Source organism: Acomys russatus, chromosome 1 (assembly GCF_903995435.1).
Source record: "Acomys russatus chromosome 1, mAcoRus1.1, whole genome shotgun sequence".
Lineage (NCBI taxonomy): Eukaryota > Metazoa > Chordata > Mammalia > Rodentia > Muridae > Acomys > Acomys russatus.
Window position 1 is genome coordinate 113,753,161 of NC_067137.1, and position 27,888 is coordinate 113,781,048.

At 46.1% G+C, this 27,888-nt stretch overlaps 1 protein-coding gene across 1 annotated transcript in view; it reads left to right on the forward strand.

Moving 5' to 3' along the window:
- The window catches only part of Ak7 (adenylate kinase 7), a 61,615-nt gene that overhangs the window by 23,641 nt on the left and 10,086 nt on the right, over window positions 1-27,888 (forward strand). Inside the window, exons 8-15 of the mRNA XM_051151998.1 lie at window positions 1,828-1,918; window positions 3,907-3,984; window positions 5,024-5,173; window positions 6,391-6,519; window positions 7,286-7,415; window positions 18,340-18,468; window positions 22,250-22,318; window positions 26,289-26,486. Of these exons, the coding sequence (XP_051007955.1) occupies window positions 1,828-1,918; window positions 3,907-3,984; window positions 5,024-5,173; window positions 6,391-6,519; window positions 7,286-7,415; window positions 18,340-18,468; window positions 22,250-22,318; window positions 26,289-26,486 (974 nt within the window). The remainder of the gene's footprint in view (window positions 1-1,827; window positions 1,919-3,906; window positions 3,985-5,023; window positions 5,174-6,390; window positions 6,520-7,285; window positions 7,416-18,339; window positions 18,469-22,249; window positions 22,319-26,288; window positions 26,487-27,888) is intronic.

A 27,888-nucleotide genomic window follows, 5' to 3' on the forward strand; every position in this document is an offset into this window, starting at 1 on the left:
GTGAGTCCTTTTTGAAGCTGGAGGGTAATTTCATTTGCAAAAGAAAAATACCCCAGGGAAGACAAGCTGTGGATCTCAGCAGCTGCACTGAGGAAGGAAATGGAGGGGAGAGGGGAAGCCTGCTCACCAGTCACACCATTCCTTACTAGCTTACTTACAAACAGGTTGAATTTTGCCTTTTTTTTTTTTTTTTTTTAAATTATGAAAGGACTTTGGCCCCTTTCCAGTTTTTTTTTTTCTTCCTGCAGATTTCTTTGAAGACTCTGAATTATTTAGCAGAGAAAGGAGAGCTAAAAGCTAAAATCCTCTGAGATGTTAATATGAAATAGATGTGAAATGGACATTTTTTATTATTATTATTATTATTATTATTATTATTATTATTATTATTATTATTATTATTATTATTATTGCTTCTTTTTTCATACCCAGTGCAGGGGGTAGGACCCAGGACCAGGCGTGGACTAGATGTGCACTCTACTGTGGGCTAAATAAACATGTAGATGTACACATTTTTATTTCATTTTACAGAAAAGGAAGCTAAGATGAAGGTAGAACTGACCTGCCACCACAGTAGATTTCTAATCTGTGTTGTTGCTAGAAATCCATAGATCTGCTCAAAATCCTGCTTTGCCCCTCACCATAATGTCTCTCACTATAATATGGGATGGTCTGCTGGGCATGGTGGCCCACGTCTTTAATCCCAGCACTTGGGAGGCAAGGCAGGCTATGTCTGTGAGTTGGAGGCCAGCCTGGTCTACAAAGCGAGTCCAGGACAGCCAAGGCTACACAGAGAAACCCTGTCTCAAAAAAGAATAAAAAGAAAAAAAATAAATAAAAGATGGGTAGTCACAGCAGCTGTCAGACAGGGATGTCATGAGGCCTTGCTGTTGGTCACTGACTCAGGTCACCTCTGCACTACTTCTTTCAGACAAACACCACATCCTGAATCTGTGTCTCGCTTTGCAAATCACTGACCCCAAGCACAGTTGTGAGACTCACATGAGCCACTGGGTGGACAAACCTTCCTGATGTGAGGAAGCTGGGGTCAGGTCCTCTGCCTGAGGTTGTGTAGTGAGAATTCTTTAAACAGCACAGAAGTGTTATGGGAATGTTTTAATCCCAGGTGTGGGGGCAGGAAGCAGCTGACTGTGATTTGCCTTGTGCTCTGGCAGGAGCGTGGCTTTGCCTGCTGCAGATAGTGTCTGCGAGTGTGTGAAGTTTGGAATCCTGGGGACTTTTCAGAGGACATATAAATGCTAGAGCCCAGCTGGGTGCGGTGGTTCTGCCTGTAATCCCAGCACCCAGGAGGCAGAGGCAGGTGGATCGCTGTGAGTTCCAGGCCAGCCTGGTCTACAAAGAGAGTCCAGGACAGTCAAAGTTACACAGAGAAACCCTGTCTCAAAAAAACAAAAACAAAAGCCAAGCAGTGGTGGCCAACACCTTTAGTCCCAGCACTTGAGGTAGGCGGATCGCTGTGAGTTTGAGGCCAGCCTGGTCTACAGAGTGAGTCCAGGACAGTCAAGGATACACAGAGAAACCTGTCTCGGGAAAAAAAAAAAAAAAAGAAATGGAAAAATATGCAAGAAAGAAAATAGGTTCAAACATATCTGTCTTTAGACCTGGTTCTCTTTCTCAGGAGTTCTTCTGTCTTAATGCTCCAATGCTCCCTTGTCTGTAGACTGCAGATAATAGTCTTGCCTTGGTCTTGGTGGACATTAACAGAGGCCACGTATCAAAGTGCCAAGCGCCTGCGTGGTTTGTGGGGTTGAGGTCCATTTATCTCGTTGTCTTCCTGTCTGGTTACTGTGCTTATTGGTCCTATAGAGTGATCCAGAATGTCATAGACCACGTGCCAAAGATTCACTACCTGGTGGCTGTGGATGAGTCTGTCCACACCCTGGAAGACTTTGTCAAGGTACAGTGGTCTGTGTCTTCATACTGATGGGCTAACTTGAGTACCCCCTAAATGATAGTTACTGACTTCCTGTGCTAACAGAGCTTGGGAAGCCGTAAAATAAAAATGCCCTTACATGTCAAACTGACTATCTGTAACTGCAGCCTAAGTGTTGGGAAATTGCTATCCAAATAACCTTTGTCCAGTATGTGCATGTAAGAAAGCCAGAATGGCCACCATTGGGTTGGGTCATGACAAATGACGTGGGGACTCTGTGACACTTGGCCTGCAGGACTGATAGAGACAGGCTCCCTGAACACACAGGCTCTCTAGACAAGGGTCAAGCAGCTTCAGATAGAGCACCGTGGCCTCCTGGACATTCACCTTTAAAATTTAGTCTCAAAGGCCTCTAGTCCCAGCACTTGGGAGGCAGAGCCGGGCAGATCTCTGTGAGTTCACCTAGGCTACAAAGTGAGTCCAGGACAGCCAGGGCTACACAGAGAAACCTTGTTTCGGGGGGGGGGGGCAGAAAAAAAGGAAAGATTTAGTCCCAGAACCCTCCTCTGCAGACTTCCTATCTGTCCCCTTCTCATGTTCCTCTCAGATCAGGAGTCTCTAACCCCTCTCTAAAGCCCAATGACGTCATACACTTGCATGCCACATTGCACACATAGATGTCAGAGGACAGCCTTGGGGAACTGGTTTTCTTCTTCCACCACATGGATCCCAGGGAATGGACTCAGGTTGTCAGGCCTGGTGGCAACTGCATTTACCCCGCCCAGAGCTGTGTCTCCTCCATGTGCCTTAGCCTGTGTGGGTTACTGTAACAAAAATGTACAAACTCAGGCAGAGCAGGAAACAGGGCACTTTGTTGCTTGTGCTTCTGGAGGCTACAGAGTTTAAGGTAAATTTTTGGTGGATCTGGTGTCTGCTGAAGGCCCCAGACTGCACATCCCTGCCTGTACCTAACAGAGGAGAAAGAGACAGGGACCGCCATCCTCCCCCCACCCCCCGATTATTTTCTGAGGACACTGTCTTCTTCCTTTGCAAGAGGACCCACCATCATAATCCGGCAGCCTCTCCCAGGCTCCAGCCTCTCACACCATCACCTTGAGGGCAAGGATTTCAACATGTGAGTGGGGAAGAGGCAAGGACAAACATTCAGACAGCCCAGCACTCAGGGGGGTTGGAGGCAGAGGCAGGCGGAGCTCTGTGAGTTCGAGGCCAGCCTGCTCTATGAAGCGAGTCCAGGAAAGCCAAGGCTACACAGAGAAACCCTGTCTCAAACACAAAAAAGAAAAAACAAAACAAATAAACAAACACCATTCAGACTACCTAAAGATAAAATTGTTGCTATAACTAACTGGCTTTTATTTTTAATTCATGATTTAGGGCAATGAGAGCTCCCACTAAGCAATGGCAGAATAGTAGGATTTGAAGGTGTTTACACACACACACACACACACACACACACACACACACACACAGCTATCTGGGTAGTGTCAGATCTCTCCTGGTTGCCTCTTTTTTCCCCCTTTATGGACTAAAGCAAAAGGAATTTCCAGTTTTCAGGAAAACAAAACAAAACAAAACAAAAAACCATCTGCTGCAGGATCTGTCCCTTGGAGGAATGTGCAAAACATCCGTACATTTCACTTGCTTATGTGACCTTTAGCTTTAGTGACTCCACTTTGTTTTGGTCTGGTCTGTTGGTGCTCAGTGCAAGAGCTCAGTCTAAAATGATGGGCTCCCATCACACATGTTTGACAATTGCATAGACTCCCTTGGCTGAGCTGCAAACATCCCACAGGACACTGATGTCCCTGAGGACCGAGACTAAGGCTTGCTCATCTCTGCTTCCTGGTATTTTCAGAGCATGTGAGTGTGCGATCTGTGTACTGTTCTGAAATGTCTCTTAGTGCATGTGCTGGGTTATGTTCACATTCACCTGAGAAGTCTTGTCAAACACTGTAAGCAAACCAAATAATGCCTTGGTTTCTTCCTAACAGTGCATCAGCAAAAACACCGGCCCTGGAAAAATCCAGAGAGTACCCAAGGAAAATGCATTCCTGATAAAGGACTTGTCGGTCAGTATAAGGGGAACATTTTTTTTCCAAAAACTGTTTCCCTAAATAATATTGAAGGAGCAGAATGGAGTGGGTGGGGGTGTGGCTTAGAGATAATATTTCCCTCTATACTTATTTTGGGGGACTAACCATGAGGCTGCATTATTCAAAAAGGTAGATGCTAGCTGGTGTGTCAGTGAAGGCCTGTAACCCCATACTTAAGGTAGAGACAGAAGGGTCAGAAGTTCAAAGGCATATCATTAGTTCAAGGCTAGCCTGGGCTACGTGAGACCCTGTCTCAAACAAACAAACAAAATAAAGACAAAATATATATTAACTGATAAAATATTTTAAAGGGCTAGAGCCAGCTTGATAGACACACACCTGTAACTCTAGCTACTAGGGAGGCTGAGTCCATGGCTAGCCTGCGCTACAAAATGAGCTCAGTGCTAGCCTGGGCAACTAAGTGAAACCCTTTATCAAACTAAAAAGCAGAACAAAAGGCTAGGGAGCTAACTCAGTGGAGTGCTTGCCTAGCACGTGTGAGCCTTGGCCGTTACCCAGCAGCACACAACAGAATGAAGGTCTAGGGAGGCTGAGGGCAGCGCTGAGCTGTGGAGACCTGACACAGAAGAGTCGATAGTTATCCTCAGCGACCTAGTGACTTTGAGGTTAGCCTAGGCTACGTGTTCCAGTCTTAGAATAGAAAGGAGAAATAAATGAGTGGAAAGGAAGGGGGAAAGAGCTAGAAGAGAATCTTAGTTTTGGACTTCTGGTGTCTCCTTACTCTTGCCCTGGTTGTCCAACCAAAAGAAAAACAAAAGCTGCCTGCTCCAGAGAGCAGATTGGAAGACTTCTCTGTAGCCCATTGGGAAAGAGTGCAGGTGAGGCCCCGGGGTCCCACCTTCAGGACAGCAGTGCAGGCAGGAATAAGTAACAGGTGCTGTGTAGACGCTTAGTGCTGGATTGATTGACTTCCTGTTCAGTGTATGGATGCTGGCTTTCCTTAGCCACTTTTGCCAGTGATAAACAAGACAAACCTCCATTCCCCGCCCCCCAGCAAGAGCATCTGGACCACCTGCTAGTGAACCTGAGGATGGAGGCGCTGTTTGTGAAGGAGAATTTCAACATCCGCTGGGTTGCCCAAGCGGGGTTTGTGGAGAACATCAACAGCATCCTCAAAGAGTACAAGCAAAGCCGAGGATTATTGGTAACTACTGTCGCTTACATGTTTTACGCTTTGGGTGTTTCCATTTTTAAACTTCCGGACAAGTGGCACACACCTTTTTAATCCCAGCACTCGGGAAGCAGAGGCAGGCGGATCGCTGTGAGTCCGAGGCCAGCCTGGTCTACAAAGTGAGTCTAGGACAACCAAGGCTACACAGAGACCCTGTCTCAAAAAACTAAAACCAACCAACCAACCAACCAAACGGAAACCTTATGGGCCAAGCTTAAGACAATTAAAAGTGAACATTGATAACATGAAACTGGTCAGTCTAAAGAAAGGAGTAGATCATTATTCTGGCTTTAGTCCAGGATGAAGCCAGCCTGCCCCAGGAGGCAGGATTCACTCTTGGTATACAAACGAAAGGCACACCACTTCATGCTAGAAACTACAACAGGGGCCCAGCATTGCCCTCGTCCCGCCCCCACCACTGCCCATCACCGCACTCAGATCTACTCCAACTTTGACGCTTATCCCTCCACGAAACTGCAAAGTTCCGGGTGAAATTATATGGGTTTTCTTTTTCTTTTTGATTTTTCAAGACAAGGTTTCTCTGTGTAGCCCTGAATGTCCTGGAACTCTCTTTGTAGACCAGGCTGGCCTAGAACTCACAGAGATCTACCTGCCTCTGCCTCCTAAGTGCTGGGATTAAAGGAATGCGCCACCACACCTGGCTCATGGTTTTTTGTTTTTTTTTTTTCAAGGCAGGGTTCCTCTGTGTCACAGAGCCCTGGTTATCATGGACTCACTTTGTAGACCAGGTTGGCCTGCTGCCTCCCGAGTGTGAGTGCTGGGATTAAAGGACTGTGCCACCCGTGCCCAGCAGTTTCAGAGGTTTAGTCCATTATCATCCTGGGGGGAAGCATGGCAGCACGCAGACAGACATGGTGCTGTAAAAGGAGCTGAGAGCTCTACATCTTCATCCTCAGGCAGCAGGAGACTGGACCACACTAGACCTAGCTTGAACATAGGAGACCTCAAAACCCGCCTCCACAGTGACACACTTCCTCCAACAAGGCCACACCTCCTAAGAGTGTCATCCACTGTGGGCCGAGCATTCACGCACGTGCCAACTGCCTCGAGTGGAGGCAGAAAGTCGGAAGTCAGACTACTAGGTCCAGAGACCTTGAGAACACAGTCCTAAAGTAACACCCCTTCTAGCTCCAGAGTGCTAAGAGATAATATTCTCTGCTCTCACTTAGCCAATCAAGATCTGCATTCTTGGTCCTCCTGCTGTGGGAAAATCCAGCATCGCTGCAGAGCTCACCAAGTACTACAGGCTGCATCACGTCAAACTGAAGGACGTGATTTCTGAAGCCATTGCCAAGCTGGTAACACATTCAACTAGCTATTGGGGGTCTTTTTCATCTCACCACATGTGTTCCCCAGTCTTGTAATAAGCAAGTGACTGATTCGGAATGCTGAAGATAATTTGTTATTTTAATTGGGTTTTGTTGCTGGTCCCTGTTACAAAAATGCTGGCCCTCAGGGATACCTGTCCTCTGTGAGAAGGAGGCAGTGCTTGGAGCTCAGTCTCCAGTCTCTCCCCAAGTACCCAAGTACGCGTCTTCATCTCTCTCTTATTGACTGGAGCATTTTTTATGTTGTTTCGTTCCATTTCGTTTTCTTTTCTTTCTTTTTTTCTTTTTTATGTTTTTCAAGACAGGATTTCTCTGTGTAGCCCTGGCTGTCCTGGACTTACTTTGTAGACTAGGCTGGGCTTGAACTCACAAAGAGCCGCCTGCCTCTGCCTCCCAGAGTACTAGGTAAAAATCTTGATTTTTACAAAATGTGTTTCCTTCAAGTAAGGTACAAACTAGCTCAGCAGTTAAGAACAATTGCTCATAACCGGTTGTAGTAAGACCCTGCCTGCCTTAAACAACAACAATAATAACAAAAAAGAGTTAGCACAGGATATACTACTGTTTTCCTAAAAGTACAGTTAAGGAGCACCTTGAGGCCCTATCCGTCTTGGCAGATGCACACAACCCGGAGACTTTTGCATGGTGTCTATTACTGGGTACATTACTGGGTGGCTTTAGTGGTGCACTCATCAATGTGAGGCATGGTCACCATGATTACCTCTGTGGCATGCAGGAGGCCATCGTGGCACCCAAGGATTCAGGGGAAGGAGAAGAAGAAGGTGAGGAAGAGGAGGAGGAGGAGAATGTGGAGGATGCTCAGGAGCTCCTGGACGGCATCAAGGAAAGCATGGAGCAGAACTCAGGTGATGCACAGAGAGCCAGTGGGCAGGAGCTGGGCCAGTACCTGCCCTGGCTCCAGTCTGCTTCTAAAACGCTGCCTGTGGGCTAGAAAGGTGGCTCAGTGGTCAAGAGCTTCGTCTGCTTTTCCAAAAGACCCACTTTGGTCCCCAGCACCCACATACAAGTGTCACCACCTGTAATTACACTTCCAGGGCATCTGATAACTTCTGGACTCCACATCCACACTCAGACACACATATACATAAAAGAAAATTTAAATTTTTTTTTTTTTTTTTTTTTTTTTTTTGCTTTTCGAGATAAGGTTTCTGCGTAGCCTAGCCTTGGCTGTCCTGGACTCTCTTTGTAGACCAGGTTGACCTTGAATTTACAGACACCTGCCTGCCTCTGCCTCCCAAATGCTGGGATTAGAGGCATACACCACCACCACCACCTGGCCAAACATGATTTTTATATTGCTTTGTTTTGGTGTTTTGAAATTGGGTCTCCCTATATAGCCCAGGCTATCCTCAAACTGACTATTCTTCTCCCATGGCCTCTCCCAGTTGTCACCCTAATTATACCCACACTGTACACAAAAAATATTTATTAGATTTTTTAACATATACGTTCATATTATTACACATAAATAAACTGCATACAACAGAAAGAACCACGAAATAATCAGGAATTATATAAACGTTACATTCATAGTGATTTGGCTATTTGTATTTGGCAAACTTGAAGTAAACATCTTTCTTATCTTGGTGAGTCTAAAATTCTGAATGAAAATCAATATCTGTCTTATCTCATCTCTATTAACTTAAAACATCGATCTAGACCTAAAAATATCTTTTGTTGTTGTTGTTGTTGTTGTTGTTTTGTTTTTGGTTTTGGTTTTTGGAGACAGGGTTTCCCTGTCCTGGATTTGCTTTGTAGATCAGGCTAGCCTTGAACTCAGAGAGATCCGCCTGCCTCTGCCTTCCGAGTGCTAGGATAACAGGCTTGTTCCACCATGCCTGGCTCCTAAAAACATCTTAACCCCTAAACAACTAAGTTTAATTGTAAGACTAAACTATCTGGCCATCAACCCAATCAGAGACTTGAGAAGGAATAAAAATTACCTGAGTGAACTGGAAATGCAGAATAGCAGCTTCAAAATGAAAAAATGACAGAAACAGTTTACTGCCTGAACAGTAAACTGAATCTAAAACTCTCTATAACACTGGAGCATTGTCTTCAGCCTTCAGGCCCAATATATCTGTCAGACATATTTGTGAGGCAGGTACTATTGAGGACCTGCTTACCCTGTATTGGCAGAGATTGATGGTCGACTCTGCCTGTGTCCAAGCTTGCACTTTTTTAGACAGAATTCTGTCTGTGACAGAAATGAGGACATTTTTCCCAGTGGCTTGTTTGCCACTTTTAAAGCCAACTACATAAGGAAGTTCTTTGATGCTCATCCTCTTTGAGGTAGGCTGGGTATACCAGGAGTTGACCTGTCTTGTCAAAGAATCTTTAGAATAATAAAAACATCTTTAAATGCCATATTATGTAGGTCTCTGAGGCCTTTGAAGACCTTATCAGATTGGTTTATTTTTGTTTTGTTTTGTTTGGTTTGGTTTTTCAAGACATGGTTTCTCTATGTAGCCTTGGCTGTCCTAGGCTTGCTTTGTAGACCAGGCTGGCCTCGAACTCACAGTGATCCCCTGCCTCTGCCTCCCAAGTGCTAGGGTTAGATTTTTTAAAATTTATTTTATTTTATTTGGTTTTTTGAGACAGGGTTTCTCTGAGTAGCCTTGGGTGTCCTGGACTCCCTTTGTAGACCAGGCTGGCCTCAAACTCACAGAGATCTGCCTGCCTCTGCCTCCTGAATGCTGGGATTAAAGGTGTGTGCCACCATGACGCCTGCCAGATTGGCTGATTATTAATTGACGTGGGAAGCCTTAACCCACCGTGGGTGACATCAAACCCTTAGGCAAGGGATTCAAAATGAGACAAGCACAGAGGGAGCTAAGCACTTGCATAATTTCATTTCTCTCTGTTCTTGACTGTGGATGTGACTGGCAGGCGTAGCTCTTTAAAGTTCTTGCCACTTTGGCTTCCTTCCAGTGATGAGCCCCAAACCTGTACTAGCACACCATCTCACAAATAACCATCTCCCCCGAAATTGCTTTTGTCAGGATACTTTATCACAGGAACAGACATGAAACTAGGACGTCAAGTTTGTCTATAAATCCCTGTCGTTTGTGTTTACTTGAACTGAGAATTTGAACCTAGAGTATGTTTGAACAAAACAAGACCTTTGAACCCTCTTGGGGACAGGTGGCCAGGACACCTGGGGAGCTCACTCTTCCCTCACACATCCCCTCTCATTTCCAATGTCACTAGCAGCACCAGTTTCCCAGCCCTGCGGGGAGGTACCTGGAGGCCCTGGTCATACCCTCCACGCCATCTGCCAGTCAGCCAGAGGACCACTCCTGTGCTCACTGGTCAGAGCTGAGCCTGGTGGGAGGGTTGACCTTGGAGTTTTGGTTTTTGGTTTTTCAACACAGAGTCTCTCTGTGTAGCCTTGGCTGCCCTGGACTCGCTTTGTAGACCAAGCTACCCTCGAACTCACAGCAATCCACCTGCCTCTGCCTCCCGAGTGCTGGGGCTAAAGGCGTGCGCCACTACACCCAGCTGACCTGGGAGTTTTAAATAAAAAATGGACAAGTGTTCACACTTGTTTTCACCCCGTATCTTCCCTGTGCATGGAATATACTGGAGAACCCTGGCTGGCAGCTACTTTTAAACCCCATGTTAGTCATTGAAAATGTGGGGTTAGTAATAGCATTTTAATTACGAATATCAGAAAAGAGAGAGTGAAAGTTAAAGAGAAGAAAAGCAGGTAATTCAAAAGCTGTGTCCAGTTGAGTTTTACTCATCCGTTTTAAAGTAGACAAGTGCAGCTATTATGGAAACAGTGTGGGAACTCCTGAGGTAGAGAAGAGTAGACGGGCAGGTGTGGTGGCTCACACTGGTAATCCCAGCTCTGGGGAGGCTGCGGAAGGAGAAACATGGGTTCCAGGCCAGCCTGGGGTTGAGAAGGAGAGCCTGTCTCAAAATATAAAAGTGGCTGGTGGAGGGAGGGAGCCTAAGGAAATGGTTCGATTGACGCAACTGCCTGCTGGCAAGCTCAAGGTCCTAGATTTAGAGGCCTGGCACACATCTATAACACCAGCATTGGAGGACAGGGGCTGGTAACAGGGGGATGCCTAGAGCTCACTAGACAGCCAGCTACCCGTTAGGCGCCTCCAGGTTCAGGGAAAGACCTTGTCTCAAAGTATGAAGCAAGAAGTAGGATGTGGTGGCACACGCCTTTAGTCCCAGCACCTGGAGGCAGAGGCAGGTGGATCTCTGAGTTCAAGGCCAGCCTAATCTATATAGAGAGTTCCAGGCCATCCAGGGCTATGTAGAGAGACCTTGTCTTGAAAAGCAAAAATAAGGTGGAGAGACAGCTCCACAGATGAAAGCACCTGTTGTTGTTGCAGAGGACCTGGGTTTGATTCCCACATGGTGGCTCACAACCATTCATAACTCCAGTTCCAGGGGATCCGATGCCCTCTTTTGCGGGCACCAAGTGTGCACTTGGTACATAGACATTCATGTGAACAGAGCACTCATAACAAATAAAATAAATAAATCTAAAAGCAATTTTTTAAATTGAAAAAAAAAAATAAGATGGAGAGCAACTGAGGAAAATATCTGACATTGACCACATGGACACATGTACCTGTAAGCGTTCTCTCTCTCCCTCTCTCTTTCCCTCCCACTTTTCCTGCACCCACCCCCCAACACACACTGGAATTTTATTCTATCTTTGAAGAGGAAGTTAACCAGGCAGGTGTTCTGCATCTGTATTCTCGGAGGTCAAGGCAAGAAGACCTAGACTTTGAGGTCAGCAAGACCACACCTCAAGAAGAATCCAACAGGGCTGGAGAGATGGCTCAGAGGTTAAGAGTACTGACTCTTCTTCCAAAGGTCCTGAGTTCAATTCCCAGCAACCACACAGTGGCTCACAACCATCTATAATGTGATCTGATGCCCTCTTCTGGCAACATGGATGCATCTGCTAATTGACATAAGGAAAGGTCTCACAACACACAGTGCACACATGATATGCATGCCCCCCCCCTTTTTTTTTTTTTTTTTTGGGTTTTTCAAGACAAGGTCTCTCTGTACAGTCTTGGCTGTCCTGGACTCACTTTGTAGACTAGGCTGGCCTCGAACTCACAGTGATCCAGCCGCCTCTGCCTTCCAAGTGCTGGGATTAAAGGCATGTGCCACCATGCCCGACTGCTCCTTTCTCTCTTTGAGACTTAGAGACAGGCTCTTTCTAGATAGCCCAGGTTGACTTGGAACTTACTATGTAGCTAACCTCAGACTTTCAGTGGTCCCCCCGACTCAGGTTCTGAATGCTGAGATTACAGGCATGAGCCACTATATCTTGTTTGTGAGACATCTTTTAAGAAGACAAATAAGCTGGGCATGGTGGCTCAGGCCTAATCCTACCACTGAGGTAGGCAGAGGCAGGTGGATCACAATGAGTTAGAGGCCAGCTTGGTCTACAAAGCCAGTCCAGGACAGCCAGGGCTTTACAGAGAAACCCTGTCTGGAAAAAGAAACAAAAAAGGCAAATTTAGAAGGGAAATTATAGACGCTAAAGAGAGGGGAGGATAGAGGTGGGTAGGAGAGGTGGGTCAGAAGACACAAAATGAAAGGACTGAAAAGATGGTTCGATGGTTAAGAGCACTGGCCACTCTTACAGAATACCTAAATTCCATTCCCAGCACACACACAGAGGCTCACAACCATCCATAGGTCTAGTGGCAGGAGATCTTGACACCTTCTTCTGACACCCAGATGGCAGTGCATGACTATCTGTAACTCATTATAAATGTTTTTGAATTTAAGAGACATTTATGCCAGGTGTGGTGGTGTACGCCTTTAATCCCAGCACTTGGGAGGCAGAGGTAGGCAGATCATTGTGAGTTCAAGGCCAGCTCGGTCTACAAAAGAGTCAAGGCCAGGCAAGGCTACACAGATAAACCCTGTCTCAAAAAACGAAACAAAACATATTCTTTTAAGAGACATTTATGCCAGGCGTGGTGGTGCACGCCTTTAATCCCAGCACTTGGGAGGCAGAGGCAGGCAGATCACTGAGTTCAAGGCCAGCCTGGTCTATAGAGTGACTCAAGGACAGCCAAGGCTACAAGATAAAACCTGTCTCTAAAAGCCAATATGTGTGTGTGTGTGTGTGTGTGTGTGTGTGTGTGTGTGTGTGTGTGTGTGTTTCTTTGGACGATCAGCCAGTGCCCCTAATTGCTAAGCATCTCTCTAGCCTCCCCAAAATAAATGTTTTTGGTTTTGTTTTAAAATACAAAATGACAGATACATAGGACGGCGTGTACAGCATGCAGATTACAGTTAATGTTCTATTTGAGGTTTCTGTTGAACAGATTTTGGCTGTTCTTGTCACAAGTAACTGAGATGAGGGCTTTCTTTATCTGCTTCTCTATGGTTACCGTCCTTTTTCCTGCACGCATCCTACACGCTGTACCACGACCCTCAGATGTACACAGTAACATTTATCCCTGAACAAGTTAACATAAAAGGGCAGTGCCCTGTCTCAGACAGAGTTGCCTGGAGGTCATGGGTTCTCTCTAGGGAGGTCAGAGTTGTCTAGAGAAAGACACGTAGGCAATCCCTTAATGTACCTCTCGGTTTGTCTTTACTATTGCTGTGATGAAACACCATGGCCAAAGCAACTTGGGCTTATGGTCCCAGAGGGCTAAGAGTCCATCATGGCAGGGAGACCTGGCAGCAAGCAGCAGATGTAGCAGCAGGAAGGGGAGGGCTTACACGGTCCTTTGCAGGCATGGAGCAGAGGGGGAGCAGGAAGCCAGGTGAGACTATAAACACTCAACGCTCACCCTCTAGTCAAGGCTGCACCTCCTAAGAGTTCCATAACACAGCATCACACTTGCTGGGGATCACGGGTTCAAACATCCTCGCTTATGGGACATTCCTCACTCAAACCACTGGACTGGACTGGCCATGCCTCTGTCATTCCATCGTGACCACAGACTGCCACAAGATCCCTGCCCTCACCTACTGGACACGCCTCTCCGTTATAATACTGAATTGCCACACCAACCACTCAAGCACCAGTCTCAGTGAGATATTGATGGTTTATTAGAATGCCACACCCCAAGACTGACCATGGCCAGGGACATGGTGGACTAGGGAGCTGAACTGTGAAGTTGGTCTGCTTCTAAGGCAGGCTTTTATAAGAAAAACCTGTAACCACGTAACAACCAGGTAACCAGGTGGGAAGCAAGGGGAGAGAGCAGCATTATATCATTTTGATTAGGTAAACACAAAAAAAAAAATCTATTTTGTGCCGGGCAGTGTTGCTGCATGCCTTTAATCCTAGCACCTGAGTATGAGGCCAGCATGGACTACAGAGTGAGTTCCAGGATAGCCAAGGCTACACAGAGAAATGCCCCCCAAAAAAGAAAGAAAAATAAAAATCGATTTTTTTTTCTGAGTACAATGTCCAGGTAGCTAGACAAAGCATTTTAAGTTGATTGCCTAGGATATAGGTTTGGGGACTTTTCAGTACCCCACTTTTCTGGGAGACAGGAACATAGCAGGGTATTGTGGTTCTGTTTAAGTAGAACGTAAACCATTAATTCAAGTAGAATTCAGCAAGTATTGAATTGTGAGTAAAAGGCTGTCCAAAGCCGGGCGTGGTGGTGCACGCCTTTAATCCCAGCACTTGGGAGGCAGAGGCAGGTGGATCGCTGTGAGTTCAAGGCCAGCCTGGTCTACAAAGTGAGTCCAGGATGGCCAAGGCTACACAGAGAAACCCTGTCTCGAAAAACCAAAAAAAAAAAAAAAAAAAAGGCTGTCCAAGCTCCCAGCCAAGTTCAGCCTAAGAACCTGAACTTAATCTTACTTTATAATCAAAGTGGAGACTTCGAGGCAAAATGGCTTCTTATATGCTAAAAGCAACAAACAAGCCACAGTTATGCTGGGAACTACAGTAGGTCTCAGTGGAGGGCTAGAGAGTTTACGCGGGTGAGGCAGGCTATGACACTGCTTCTGAATGAGCAGAAAGTAATGGCAACCCTCAGTGTTTAAAACAAACAAGACAGGTAGATGAGGATCTCAGCTAGATACCTGTAACCCCAGTGCTGGGGGTCAAGAGTGGAGACAGGAGGATGGCTGGGGCTGCCTGGCCAGCCAACAGGCTTGCTCCAGGTCCACTGAGAAACCCTGTCTCAAGGGAATAAAGTAGACCTTCTCTGGGTTATGTCCAGATCGCTAGATCCCCAAAGACCAACAGGAGTCCAAAGCCGTATGGCAAAAGCAAGGGGTCTTTATTTAAACTGGAGCCTGAGGGCTCTCAAACCTCACCTAAGCAGCGGATCAGTAGGAGAGCCCCGAATCACCATTAGGCAGGGTTTTTATCCTGGTTATGACAAAGAACAGGAGTTTCCAGTTTGGCAGTTACAGAATTGGTTGACATTTAGCAAGGTCAGGTTGGTGCTAGGGGACTGGTCAAGCCTGACCACGAGATGCTTAACATCTGGGGACATTAGGTGCTTTCCTGTTGTCCCCTAATTGGCTCAGGCCAAGGATGGCTCTTCTCCTGGAACAGTTTGTGGTTTTTTTACAGTAATTGGGGTAACCTTGAGGACAGACCTAAGGACAGGCCTAAGATAAAGTCTTACAACGAGATGGAGTCACAGTGACTGGGGTTCCACAATCTGGAGCCTATACGCAAAGGCACACTCACCAGAGCACATATATTCCTCCCACACATATACATATGCACACATGCAGTCTCATGTACACCAAATGGAAATAAACAAGTAGACCCTCTATAAAATGAAAGCTAACTGCTTAAATCAAGTCTATGTTCAACAATTAGTAAGTCCTTTGGTTTTTTGTTTGTTTGGTTTTGGTTTTTCGCGACAGGGTTTCTTTGTGTAGCCTTGGCTGTCCTGGAGTCAGTTTGTAGACTAGGCTGGCCTTGAACTCACAGAGATCTGCCTGCCTCTGCCTCCCGAGTGCGAGGATTAAAGGTGAGTGCCACCATATCCAGCTTAGTCCTTTGGTTTTTTAAGTTTGTATTTATTTCTTATTTCTTTGTATCACAGCAAGCCTTATAAGAAGGTGGCATAGAATCATTAGGAAGAATTTGCTTATGCTAAACAGTCCCTTTCACCTCTTTTGTCTGTTTCAGTGTGATACTAGTTTCCGAAGGACAAGACTTTCTGAATCTTTACTACTAATGACCTGTGTGACCCTGAAAGTAGAAGAAAAGAGAGTTTTTGGTTTGCCTTATTTTTACATATTTTGTCTGTCTGTTCATTTTGAGGCAGACTGTCATGTAGCCAAGGCTGGCCTCAAACTGGCTATATAGTGAAGGGTAGTCTTGAACTCCTGATCCCCCTCCTCTTCACTCCTACGTGCCAGGATTTCAGCTGTGTGCCACCTTGCCCTGGAGGCGATGCTGAGGGATCAAGCCTAGAGTCTAGAATATGATGGGCAACCCCCTATCAGATGGACTATAGCCTCATTTCTACTTAGAGATTTTTGAGATGTAGGTTTTCACACACACACACACACACACACACACACACACACACACACACATATATATATATATATATTTTTTTTTTTTTTTTTTTTAATTCCAGACTGGCCTGAAACTCACTATGTTGCCTGGACTGGATTCAAACTCATTATTCTTTCATCTTTTAGCCTCCTCATGCCCCCAGGCCTGTCTGTGGCACCACACCCAGCTTGAGAGGTATTTTAATAAGATCATTTTATTGTCATTAGTAAAATGACACCAAGGGGCCTCAAACTATTTATTTTACCTCATAGACTCGCTGATAAGCTGAAGGTGCAATATGTGCCCTGGGCAAGTCTTTGGGGCCTTGCCAGACTTACACTGTCATTGAGTCCTCATTAAGACGGTAAGGAGGCCTGGAGAGAAGGCTCAGTGCTTAAGAGCACTGTCTGTTCTTCAAAAGGACCCTGATTCCACTCCCAGCACCCACACGGCAGCTCACAACTGTCTAATTCCAGTTCCGGGAGACCTGACACCCTCACACCAAAGCACAGAAAATAAAAATAACTAAATTAAAAAAAAAAAAAAGACGTGCAAGGACAGGCTGTGCCTGAATTTGACCACAGCTGGGGAAGGGTGGCTGACTGTGGAGGAGGTGTTGAGCTCTGGAGAGCAGACTCCTCCCCCTCAGTCTCTGGATTGGGGCTAAAGAAAGAACTGACCAAAGGGCAAAGGTGAGAAGTTTGCCCTGGGAACAAAAGTGTGGGGGCTGGGCGAGCACATCCTAACTGCACTTTCCTTTTTCTTTAAGTGCTAATTTTGTTAATTATCACTCAGGGTGCTGGGAATAAACCCAGGATCTCCCTCAATTATGCCTGGAAGGTGCATTAGCCTCTAACTAAGCTCAGGCCTTAGCCCTTTTCTGAAGCTTTTGAAAGTCGGCCTTGAGTTTGCTGTTCAGGGCTAGCAAATATTTATTGAGCACCTACTTTTGTTGGGGAGGGACAGGATGTGCTAAACCCATGCTGTACCACGGAGTTACATGTGAGTTAAAGCCTAAGCATGTACCATCAATAAGTCACAGTAAGTACTCCGTTACTGTCTCATCAACTCCTTCTCATCAGAAGCATTTTCTACAGTGTAGTAAGGTGAACCTGAAAACAGAACTGAAGGGCAGTGAGAAGACTCAGGGAGTAAAGGAAAGAAAGAAAATGAAACAGAATAAGCCGGGCATGGTGGCACATATCTGCAATCCCAGCACTTGGGAGCCAGAGGCAGGCGGATCTCTGTGAGTTCGAGGCCAGCCTGGTCTACAAAGTGAGTCCAGATAGCCAAGGCTACACAGAGGAACCCTGTCTCAGAAAAAAAAAAAATTAAAAAAAAAAAAAAAAGAATAATAAAGGAGAGCCGGAGACATGGGTCAGCATTTAAGAGTGTATGTGCTGTCCCTGGAGAGGCCCCCAGCACATTGGGAAGCTTACAAGCACTAGTAACCCCATCGCCAAGGGATCCAACACCTTCTGCCCTCAAAAGACACTGGCACAGTAGGATACACACAGACACACATGCGCATACACACAAGCACATTAATTTAAAATAAAAAGTAAGCAGGTGTGGTGGTGCATGCCTTTAATCCCAGCACTCAGGAGGTAGAGGCAGGTGGATCCCTGTGAGTCTGAGGCCAGCCTGGTCTACAAAGAGAGTCCAGGACAGCCAAGGCTATACACAGAGAAACCCTGTCTTGAAAAGCAAACAAATAAACACAAACAAACAAACAAAAAATTAAGTGGACATGGTGACACAAGCCTTTAATCCCAGCACTGGGGAAGCAGAGGCAGGCAGATCTCTGAGTTCAAGGCCAGCTTGGTCTACAGAGTGAGTTCCAGGACAGCCAAGGATACACAGAGAAACCCTGTCTCAAAAAACCAAAAAAAAGCAATAAATAATAGTAATAATAAATAAATACAAGTAAAAGCAGAGGAAATCCTTCCAGCAGGCAGGACTTGGCGCTATAGAACTTGATGTTGGTGCACTCCTGACCCAGCTCCACACACCAGTGTGTCACAGAAGTTGTCCCACATAAGGGTGGCACCGCTTGCTCCTTCTCTGTCTTGCAGACCAGTTCACCGTTGCTTTAGATATGCACTAAAACATGTCATGGTTTGCTTTTTTTTTTTTTTTTTTTAATGTAAGGGCAAAAGAAAGGGACTTCAGTCACATTCTTGCCTCCATAGCAGTTTCCAGCCCAGGTTAGACCCCCTCCTCTCCCGTGGAGGACGAGTCATTGTAACTTAGATGTGTATGTATTTCTTTTAAATCAGGTCGCCTAGAGGATCAATATATAATTCGATTTGTGAAAGAGAAGCTCAAATCTATGCCTTGTAGGAACCAAGGTTACATTTTGGATGGATTCCCAAAGACCTATGATCAAGCAAAAGACCTGTTCAACCGTGAGTGTGGGCGCACTCTGTCTGTCCTGTGTGTTTATACACTTGTTTGTTTGTTTGTTTGTTTGTTTTTCAAGACAGGGTTTCTCTTTTTAGCCTTGGCTGTCCTTGGCTGACTTTGAACTCACAGCGATCTGCCTGCCTCTGCCTCCCGAGTGCTGGGATTAAACATGAGCCACCATGCCTGGCGAATCTGTGTTTTTTTTAAAATGCGCTTTATTTATTTATACTGTCTGTCTAAATATTTGCCTAGTTAAAAGATTGCATTCTTTCTTGCCTGACTTTTTCTTTTTTTCGAAGCTCAGGCTGACTTTGAACCTGTTTGCTCATTCACCGTCTAGCAGTGAGTGAGTGGCCTTGAACTCTCCGGAACCTCCTGCCTCTGCCTCCAAGTGCTGGGTTCACAGGCGTGTGCTTCTCACGCCCAGTTTGGCTTGTGTCACTAGGGGCATAGCCTCTACATTGTTTGTTCTTAGCTTACTGTTCTGTTCACTGTGGAGACAGTTTTCCAGGCGTCCATGCCACACATGCACGTGGAAGTCAGGGAACAGCCTGGAGGAGCGGGTTTTCTCCTTTCATCATGTAAGTGCTGGGGACTGAGTTTGGGGTGTGGAGCTTGGCAACAAGCTATTCCCCTTAGTTTTTTGTTTTGTTTTATTGTAGCACAAACACTGAGCATAAGATCTACTCTCTTAGCTGGGCATGGTGGCACACACCTTTAATCCCAGCACTAGGCAGGGAGAGGCTGGTGGATCTCTGAGTTTGAAGCCAGCCTGGTGGTCTATAGAGTGACCTCAAGGACAGCCACCCCCCAAAAACAAAGCAAAACAAAAAACCAAACTAACCTTTTTTACCTTTTATCAATTCTTTGTGATTTTGATATCATGCACTCTGATCCTGCTCAGCTCCCCGTCCCCTCATATGTGCCTTTCACTCTTGTGACATCCCCCTCAAAATAACATCCCCCCCCCACAAATAATCATCATCATCAACAACAACAATAACAAAAAGCAAAGCATAGAAAACATCTCACTGTGGAAGCTGCAGTGTGTCACAGTGTGTCCCACAGTATATCCCTCTGTCCACCCATCCTCACTTGCAAATGTTCATTGCAATGAGTCATTGGTCTGGTTGAGTCATCTCTTGGCTTCTATGACACCGTCAATATTGACTCCTCACCAGGCCTCCTCCCAGTTATCCTGTTGTTGCCTTGTGTCGTGAAGATCCTGCAGCTTCGAATCAGCAGGACTGGCCCTTTTTTGAGACCCAACCAGTTGCAGATAATATAGATGTCAGGGTGGGCCCATTCAGAGCCTTGGATCTGGGCCTGGCTGGTGGCTGAGCTGGTCCTCCTTTATCCACACCACCAGGGTGAGTGCTCCAGCATTGCTCTGGCCAGGCCACCCAATGCAGCGTCTGTTCTCCTGCTCTCATGCCCTTGTGGAGGCTCACTGGCACCCATGCCCCCCGAGCCAGCTCCACTGTGCTGCCCAGGCAAGGTGCAGGGTCCACTCTTCCAAGTGCTGGTGCCTGTGAAGCACTGGGCTGGATCTCCTGCTCTCACACCCTTGAGGCTGGCTCACTCACGCTTTCGCCATCAAGGCCAGGACCAATATGTTGCCCAGGTGAGGAGCAGGGCCCACTCTCCCAGAGTATTACAGCCAATGAGAAGGCAAGGCTAATTCTCCCACTTTCATGCCCTCAGGGCCAGCGCTCCTGACTACCGCAGGTGAAAATCTACCCTCTTAATGCTGTACCCTGTACCCTTTTATTTGTCTTTTGGTATAAGCTAGATCCTCTGCATACTAGCCAGAACTGTAAGGTCGAATACATCACTCAAATTATATGTGAGATGGGAGCTTGGGTTCCTGTGACAAGGGGACTTCAACCCTAGTGTGCCCAGATCTAGATATGACTCCTCCCATATTTGTCAGTCCACTGTCCTTTGCTGCTGTCATCCACGTGGTCCAAGATGGCAACCTCAATTCACCAGTACAGCGGTTATGTATGCATCTCTAGCGCCACACTGCTAACTTCCGGTGTTACTCTTCTTGATAGAAATTGGTTTTTATTTTATTTGTGTTTGTTTGCTGTTTTATTCATTTTCGAGACAGGGTCTCATGTAGCCCAGGCTAGTGTCAAACTCACTGTGTAACAGAGGTTGACCTTGAACTTCTGACCCTCCTGCTTCTACCCCCCAGGTACTAGGATTACATCTTGCTTAACCCAAACTTCCCACCCATTAGTTAGAAAGGGTCCTTTTCCCTCTGCCCCCAGTGCCAGACAATCACCATGCTAAAGTTTTATTCTGTGAGTTGGAGTGTTTCGGGCCGCTCCTATATGGGGACTAACACACTATTTGTTGCCCTGTGACTGCTGTATTTCATTTAGCATAACCTCTTCAGGTTTGCCCATGCAATTAGCCTTCTTTGCTGAGTGGTTATAGTGTCCCATTTTTCACACCACATTTTCTTCATCCACCTGTCTGTTGATGGGCATTGAGTTCTGATATGACTAAGCTCAGTGGTCTGTTTATGGCTAGTTTTCATTAAGGACCGCTAGTTAGAATGCCATCTGAGTAAGTCTCAGAGGCTGTAACCATTCTTGGCATAGATAAGATTGTACAGAGACTAGAAGGTTCCAGAACTAGCTCTAGGTTAGCTTACAGAGGCAAGTAAGCCTCCAAGACAACCATTACATCTGGTGAATAAAAGTAACTTTTACAATTGGGATGTCATCTGTAACTTTTACATGTTGACCACTATAGAAACAATGCAAAATAGCAATCTCTAAATTACCAAATGGAATTGTAGCAATTTATATAGATATTCAGTATAGATAAAAAGTGTCAGCAGCACACAATAGGAATTTTAGTTGAGTACTTACCTGTTCAGGCTTGGAATCAGGAATATTGATGGTTTCACATATATGTAAGCTGTTTGTATACTCTCAACTTCCTCAATTCTGGTGCATAAAATATTATAAATTATTTTATTTTAATAAAAGGTTAAAATAAAAAAATATGCCATCTGGTGAGACAGCTCAGTTCATAAGGTGCTTGCCATGCCACACAAGCATGAGGTCGTAGGGCTAAAGCCCAACTCCCAGATGGGGATGCTGGCCTGTGCCTGTAACCCTGCCATTGGGGGTGTACAGACTCCTGGAGCCGAATGACCAACCAGTCTAGCCAAATCACTGAGAACTAGGCTCCACGAAAGACCTTGTCCTTCACCCAAATAAGGTAAGGAATTATGGAAGAAGACACCTCGTGTACACCTCAGGCCTCCACATGCATGGACACACAGAAGCACACATGTATAGACACATATATGTACAATATGACATCTGAAGCCAGGTCTGCATGGCATATTCCTGTAATTTTAGTATAGGGGAAGAAGAGGCAGGAAGTTTGAATGTTCAAGGCTAGCCTGGGCTACATAATGAGAGGCCGAGGCAGAAGAATTGCTGTGAACGCAAGTCCAGCCTGTGCTACAGTGTGAACCTTGTGTCAAAAAGCCAAAAAAATGTTTTTCTAATTAAAAAATAGCACTTGAGGCCTGATGGTGCTGGTGCATGCCTTTAATCCCAGCACTTGCAAGGCAGAGGCAGATGGATCTCTGTGAGTTGAGGACAGCCTGGTCTTCAAAACAAGTCCAGGACAGCCAAGACTACAAGAGAAACCCTATCTCAAAAAACAAAACAAAACAAAAATAGCACTTGAACTTTTACTGTGACCCCTAGGAATATAGAAAAGGCATAACTACACATATTTTTGTTTTACTAGAGGAAGATGATGAGGAAGAAGAAGAAATCAAAGGCAAAATGTTTCCCTTTGATAAATTAATTATACCTGGTAAGTTGAAAATATTTCTCCAAGGCTACGTGTGTGTGCGTGTGTGTGTGTGTGTGTAAGCTTTGATATGTACAAAAATGTGCATGTACAGACATGCCTGTGAAAGAGGAGGTCAACTTCAGGTGTCATTTTTCAGGAGCTATACACCTTGTTTTGTGAGACAAGGTTTCTTACCAAACCTGGCACTTGCCAATTCAGCCAGCATCCAGCCAGTGAGCACCAGGGTTTCTTGTCTCCCCAGGGCATCTGGGTGGATGGCACCACACAGGTCTTTTCTCGGGGAGCTGGGGATTGAACTCGGGGTCTCATACTTGTCACAGGGCTATCTCCTCCCTTCTCCAAGGACACGTATAAGGGACTGCTATTCAATCTCTTTTATACCATATGATATTTTATTTTAGCCTTTCAAGACAGGGTTTCTCTGCTATCAGCTCTGGCTGTCCTGGAACTTGCTCTATAGACCATGCTAACCTCAAACTAACAGAAATCCACTTGCCTCTGCCTCCCTGTGCTGGAATTTAAGGCATGCACCACCACAGCTGGCAGCCATCTTTACAAGTTTAATGAATTAGATGCATTTTTAGGGAGAAGAAAAAAAAGGGGGGGGGGACATCTGCTCAAGCACAAACTCGGAAGTTAGAGAATGTGCCACAGATGAATATCAGAGACACTAAAGTTCCAGGACACAAATTCCCTGAGAGCACCTGTTCCTACTCCTCCCCCTGTCACCAGGCCCAATGCAGCCGACATGCAAGTGGTCTGGCTGCTGGTTGTGCTGTCTCCCCACCCCCACCCCCCCAGGGGCTGGCCCTGCATCCACAGCTCCTTCCCTACCCAGTAGCTGCTCTCGAGATGGGTCTGGTCCTGTCCGGAAGACACTCAGCCCAGGAAGTAGGATGGGCCGGGGTAGAGCTTCCTGGACCACCCTTGATGCCAAGGCAGTGAGCTCTGTCAAGTGCTTTCTCAGAAGCATCTCACTGTTCTGACGGTGACCTACACAGCTCCACACCACCCGCTGGGCTGAGCACCAAGCAGGCCTTTCTGTAACCTTTCAGTGAACTTTAAAGCCCTTCACTGTAAGGGCCGGGGATGGTCAGTTGACAGAATGCTTGTCCCGCAAGCATGATGCCTGAGCATAAAGACACCAACACCCACACACGGGAAAGCCAACCGTAGCGGGAGACAGAGAAAAAGGATGCCAGGAACTTGCTGGCCATCTGTCCCTGAATGGGTGAGCTCCACGTTCAGTGAAGGAACCTGTCTCAGAAAATAAGATGGAGAGGGTTTGGAAAGATGGCTCAACAGTTAAGAACACTTGCTGCCCTCCAAAGCCAGGTGACTTACAACTGTTTGTACCACCAGCTCTAGGGGATCTAATGCCTCTGGCGTCTGTGGGCACCTGCACTCATATGCCATACCCAAGTGTAGACACACACACACACACACACACACACACACACACACACCAGTCCTAGATCCCCTACATTTTTAGTGGTTTATGAAATATGTGAATACTTGGGAGTTCATGTGATCAAGACAAGAACAGCCATTTTCACTAACTCTGGACAAAGTTGTAACTAAAAAGTCACCTCATTGGCACCAGGTCCTTCAGGAACAAAGTTCAGGGTATCCATCCATCCTCTTAGACCAGGAGCAGCTGACAGAGAAGTTTCTAGAAATACTGAGACATCCAGATAGCCGTCATCTTCAAGAAAGAATTTACTTTTTAAAGATTTACTTTCTTTTTAGTGATACCCATGCATGTACACACACATACACACACACAATGTGGGGGTTTGTGTACATGTGTTTAGGGAGCCTGGAAGCCCAGAAGTGTGGATCCCCAGAAGTTGGAGATGTTAGTAGTTTTGAGCTGCCCAGTGTGACTACTTGGAACTAAACTCTGGAGCTAGAACTGTGATTCTGTAACAGAGCAGCAAGTACTCTTTTTTTTTTGTTTGTTTTTGGTTTGTTGTTGTTGTTGTTTGTTTTTGTGGTTTTGGTTTTGGTTTTTCCAGACAGGGTTTCTCTGTGTAGCCTTGGCTGTCCCAGACTCACTTTGTAGACCAGGCTGGCCTCGAACTCACAGCGATCCGCCTGCCTCTGTCTCCCAAGTGCATACTCTTGTTTATTTTATTTTTTTGCTTTTTGAGACAGGGTCTCTCTTTGTATCCTGGCTACCCTGGAACTTAAAATATAGACCACGCTGGCCTTGAACTCCAAGCACTAGGATTAAAGGCATATACCACCACAGCCAGGTTCCAACAAACTTTTTTTTTTTTTTTTTTTTTTTGAGACAAAGTTTCTCTTGTAGTCCTGGCTGTCCTGGACTCCTTTATAGACCAGGCTGGCCTCAAACTCATGGGGATCTGCCTGCCTCTGCCTCCTGAGTGCTGGGATTAAAGGCGTGTACCACCACGCCTGGCTACCAACAAGCATTCTTAACTGCTCAGTCATCTCTCTAGCTCAGGAATGAGAGTCATGCACCCTGAAACTAGTGCAGATACATGAAATGCCTAAAAGGGTTTCTCAGTCGTCTCCTTCATGTACACATACACATTAGAAAAAGAAAAAAATGAAGTTAATTGCTTTAACAAACCAGGGCTACCTGGTTTAGGATTGTGAAATGCTTCTAAGGAGTTCATTTTGGCAAATTCCATGGTAGAGCCTAAGCTGTCACCTAGGCAACTGGATAAAATTCAGTTCAAAATGCATCAAGCATTGAATGTGATAAAACCTCACTGAGGGCTGGAGAAATGGCTCAGCAGTTAAGAACTGGTGGTGCCGTGAGTGAGAATGTCCCCCAGAGACTCATGCATTTGAACGTTTGGTCCCAAGTTGGTGGCGCTATTTGAAAGCAGCCTTTAAGAGTTTAAATACTCATTTGAGTTTGCTCTCCTTCTGTCTGCTTCCTGCTTGCAGTTCAAGAGGTGAGCTCTCAGCTGGCTGCCCCAGCCGCCATACCTGGTCATGGTGGGTTTTTTGTTTGTTTGGTTTTGGTTTTTTTTTTTTTTTTTTTAATTTTTTATCTTATTTTTTGGTTTTTCAAGACAAAGTTTCTCTATATAGCTTTGGCTGTCCTGGACTCACTTTGTAGACCAAACTGGCCTCGAACTCACAGTGATCCTCCTGCCTCTGCCTCCCAAGTTCTGAGATTAAAGGCATGCACCACCATGTCTGGCAGGTCATGGTGTTTTATCACAGCAACAGAAAGTAACTAATCCAGCATTCTTCCTGGTCTTTCAGAGGATTGGAGTTTGGTTCCTAGTACCTACTTTGCCTTGCTCACTTCAGCTCTAGCGGATCCAGTGTTCTGCTCTGGCCTCTTTGATCACCACACACACATACACACTGGCACACACATAACTAAAAGTAAAAAAATAAACCTTGGCCAGGCATGGTGGTGCACACCTTTAATCCTAGCACTCCGGAGGCAGAGGCAGGAGGATCACTGTGAGTTCAAGGGCAGCCTGGCCTACAAAGTGAGTCCAGGACAGCCAAGGCTACACAGAGAAACCCTGTCTTGAAATATCAAACCAACCAAACAAACAAACAAATAAAAAGCTAGAAAACCAACGCTGAAACTTTATTAAACCTCCCCTATCCTGTGGGGACATCTTTCCCACGCATGCCAGATGCAGGAGTGAAAGCCTAGAGATGTGACCATTTTAGGGTTATTAGAGATTTTCTATTTAACAGTGTCTGCTGCCTTTATAGGAAGAGAGGGAGGAGGGAAGGAAGGAGGGAGAGAAAAGAAAACAGATGCTGCATACTCCCAATTGGGCTGTGATTCTCTGGAGTTGTGAGGTCTGCTTGCATTTCTCTCATCCAGGAAAGGTGATAAGAAGGCCAACCTGGCAGGCCCTTTGCAGCAAAGTGAGGTCCCAGCTGCTGGCCAGACATATTGGTTAGCTGTGGCTGTTCATCCCTGCTGTGCTGTGCTGGCCTCAGAGTTTTTCCCTCTCCCCAGAATTTGTGTGCGGTCTGGACGCCTCGGATGAGTTTCTGAAGGAGCGAGTGATGAACCTTCCAGAAAGTGTTATGGCGGGAACTCACTACAGCCAGGACCGATACCTCCGGTCTCTCAGCAACTACCGGGACATCAATACCGATGATGAAACAGTCTTCAACTACTTTGACGAAATTGAAATTCACCCAATACACATTGGTTCGTATGAAGTGACCTCTAACACACCATCCAGCCCTGTTGCATTGTGAGACTGGGATTGTAGGGCTGAGGGAGGACTAGGGGTTTAATGTGTGACTGGAAGCCACGGATCAACTGAGCACTCCTCCGGGACAGCCATTTGATCTGGGGGGGGGGGGGTAGAGTGTTGACATGCTATTATTATACAGAAATATATGAGTGGATTACAAGATTGAAAGTTAAACTGGTCTATACCTGAAAAGAAGGATGTGTTTGCAGCTGTCTGCTTTGAGCACTGCCCCAGGCTCCCTCCCTGAGCAAGGCTCTGTCCCCGCTGCACTGTCAAGCACTGGTGCTCAGCATAGACCTCTCCTGGCCTTTAAGTTTGGTCAGCTTACATCATGCTACCCCAAAACAGGAAATATTTCCTCTGTACACTTCTTCGCTTCCTGTAAACAGGTATCAGAGCTTAGCATGCAGGAAGTACCTAGGAAGTAGGTTTTAGCTTCCTCTTTTTTTCTCACCCATGACTCCAGATTCCAGAGTGCAGAGCAATCTTGTACCCTTGACTCCGTGAACCCCTGAGTTGCCTGCTGGCTTTCTGCCCCTTGACTTGGTGAACCCCTGAGTTCCCTCTTGGTTTTCTGGATCTTGACATGTCTTCCGGGGTTGAGGAGCAAGGAAAGAGGGGTTTGTTTTTCCACTCTGCATAGTGACTGGGGTTTGCCTCCGTTTACATGTCTTTTTTTGCAAGTCAGGCACATTTCATGTGAAAGCTCTCATTTTACATGTGAGGGCCCTTCACCTCCACATATGTTCATTTGTACTTACAGAACTATGGAAGAGTGGTGAATTTCAGAAGAATGTTCACCATTATCTTTTCCATAAAGTCAAGCGGGCATGGTGACACACACCTTTAATCCCAGCACTTGGGAGGCAGAGGCAGGCAGATGGTTGTGAGTTTGAGGCCAGCCTGGTCTACAAAGTGAGTCCAGGACAGCCAACACTAACACAGAGAAACCCTGTCTCTAAAAACAACAACAAAAAAAATCATAATATAAAACCTCCCAGTTTTTTAAAATAGCAAGACCAGGAAGGCCTGAGGGAGAGACACTGATGGCAGAAAGGACAAGAGGAATGAATGGGCAGCCCCCTCCCGCCCCGTTCTTGCCTGTCTCTGCTGTTTGGCTTCATGGCCATGCCTACAACAGGGAGATGGCATAAGAGCAAGGAAAAAGAAGCACCCAGGTGAAGGGTGCCTCAAAGCCAGAAATGAAGGTGCTGGGATCTCCCCACCCCCGTCTCTGTCTGTCTGTCTGTCTGTCTGTCTCTCTCTCTTTCCATCATTCTCTCCCAGTTTCCCAGATCTGGTCTCTCTTTGGACTTCCTCCTCTCTAGACTAGCATGCTTTCCTGGCTCTCTG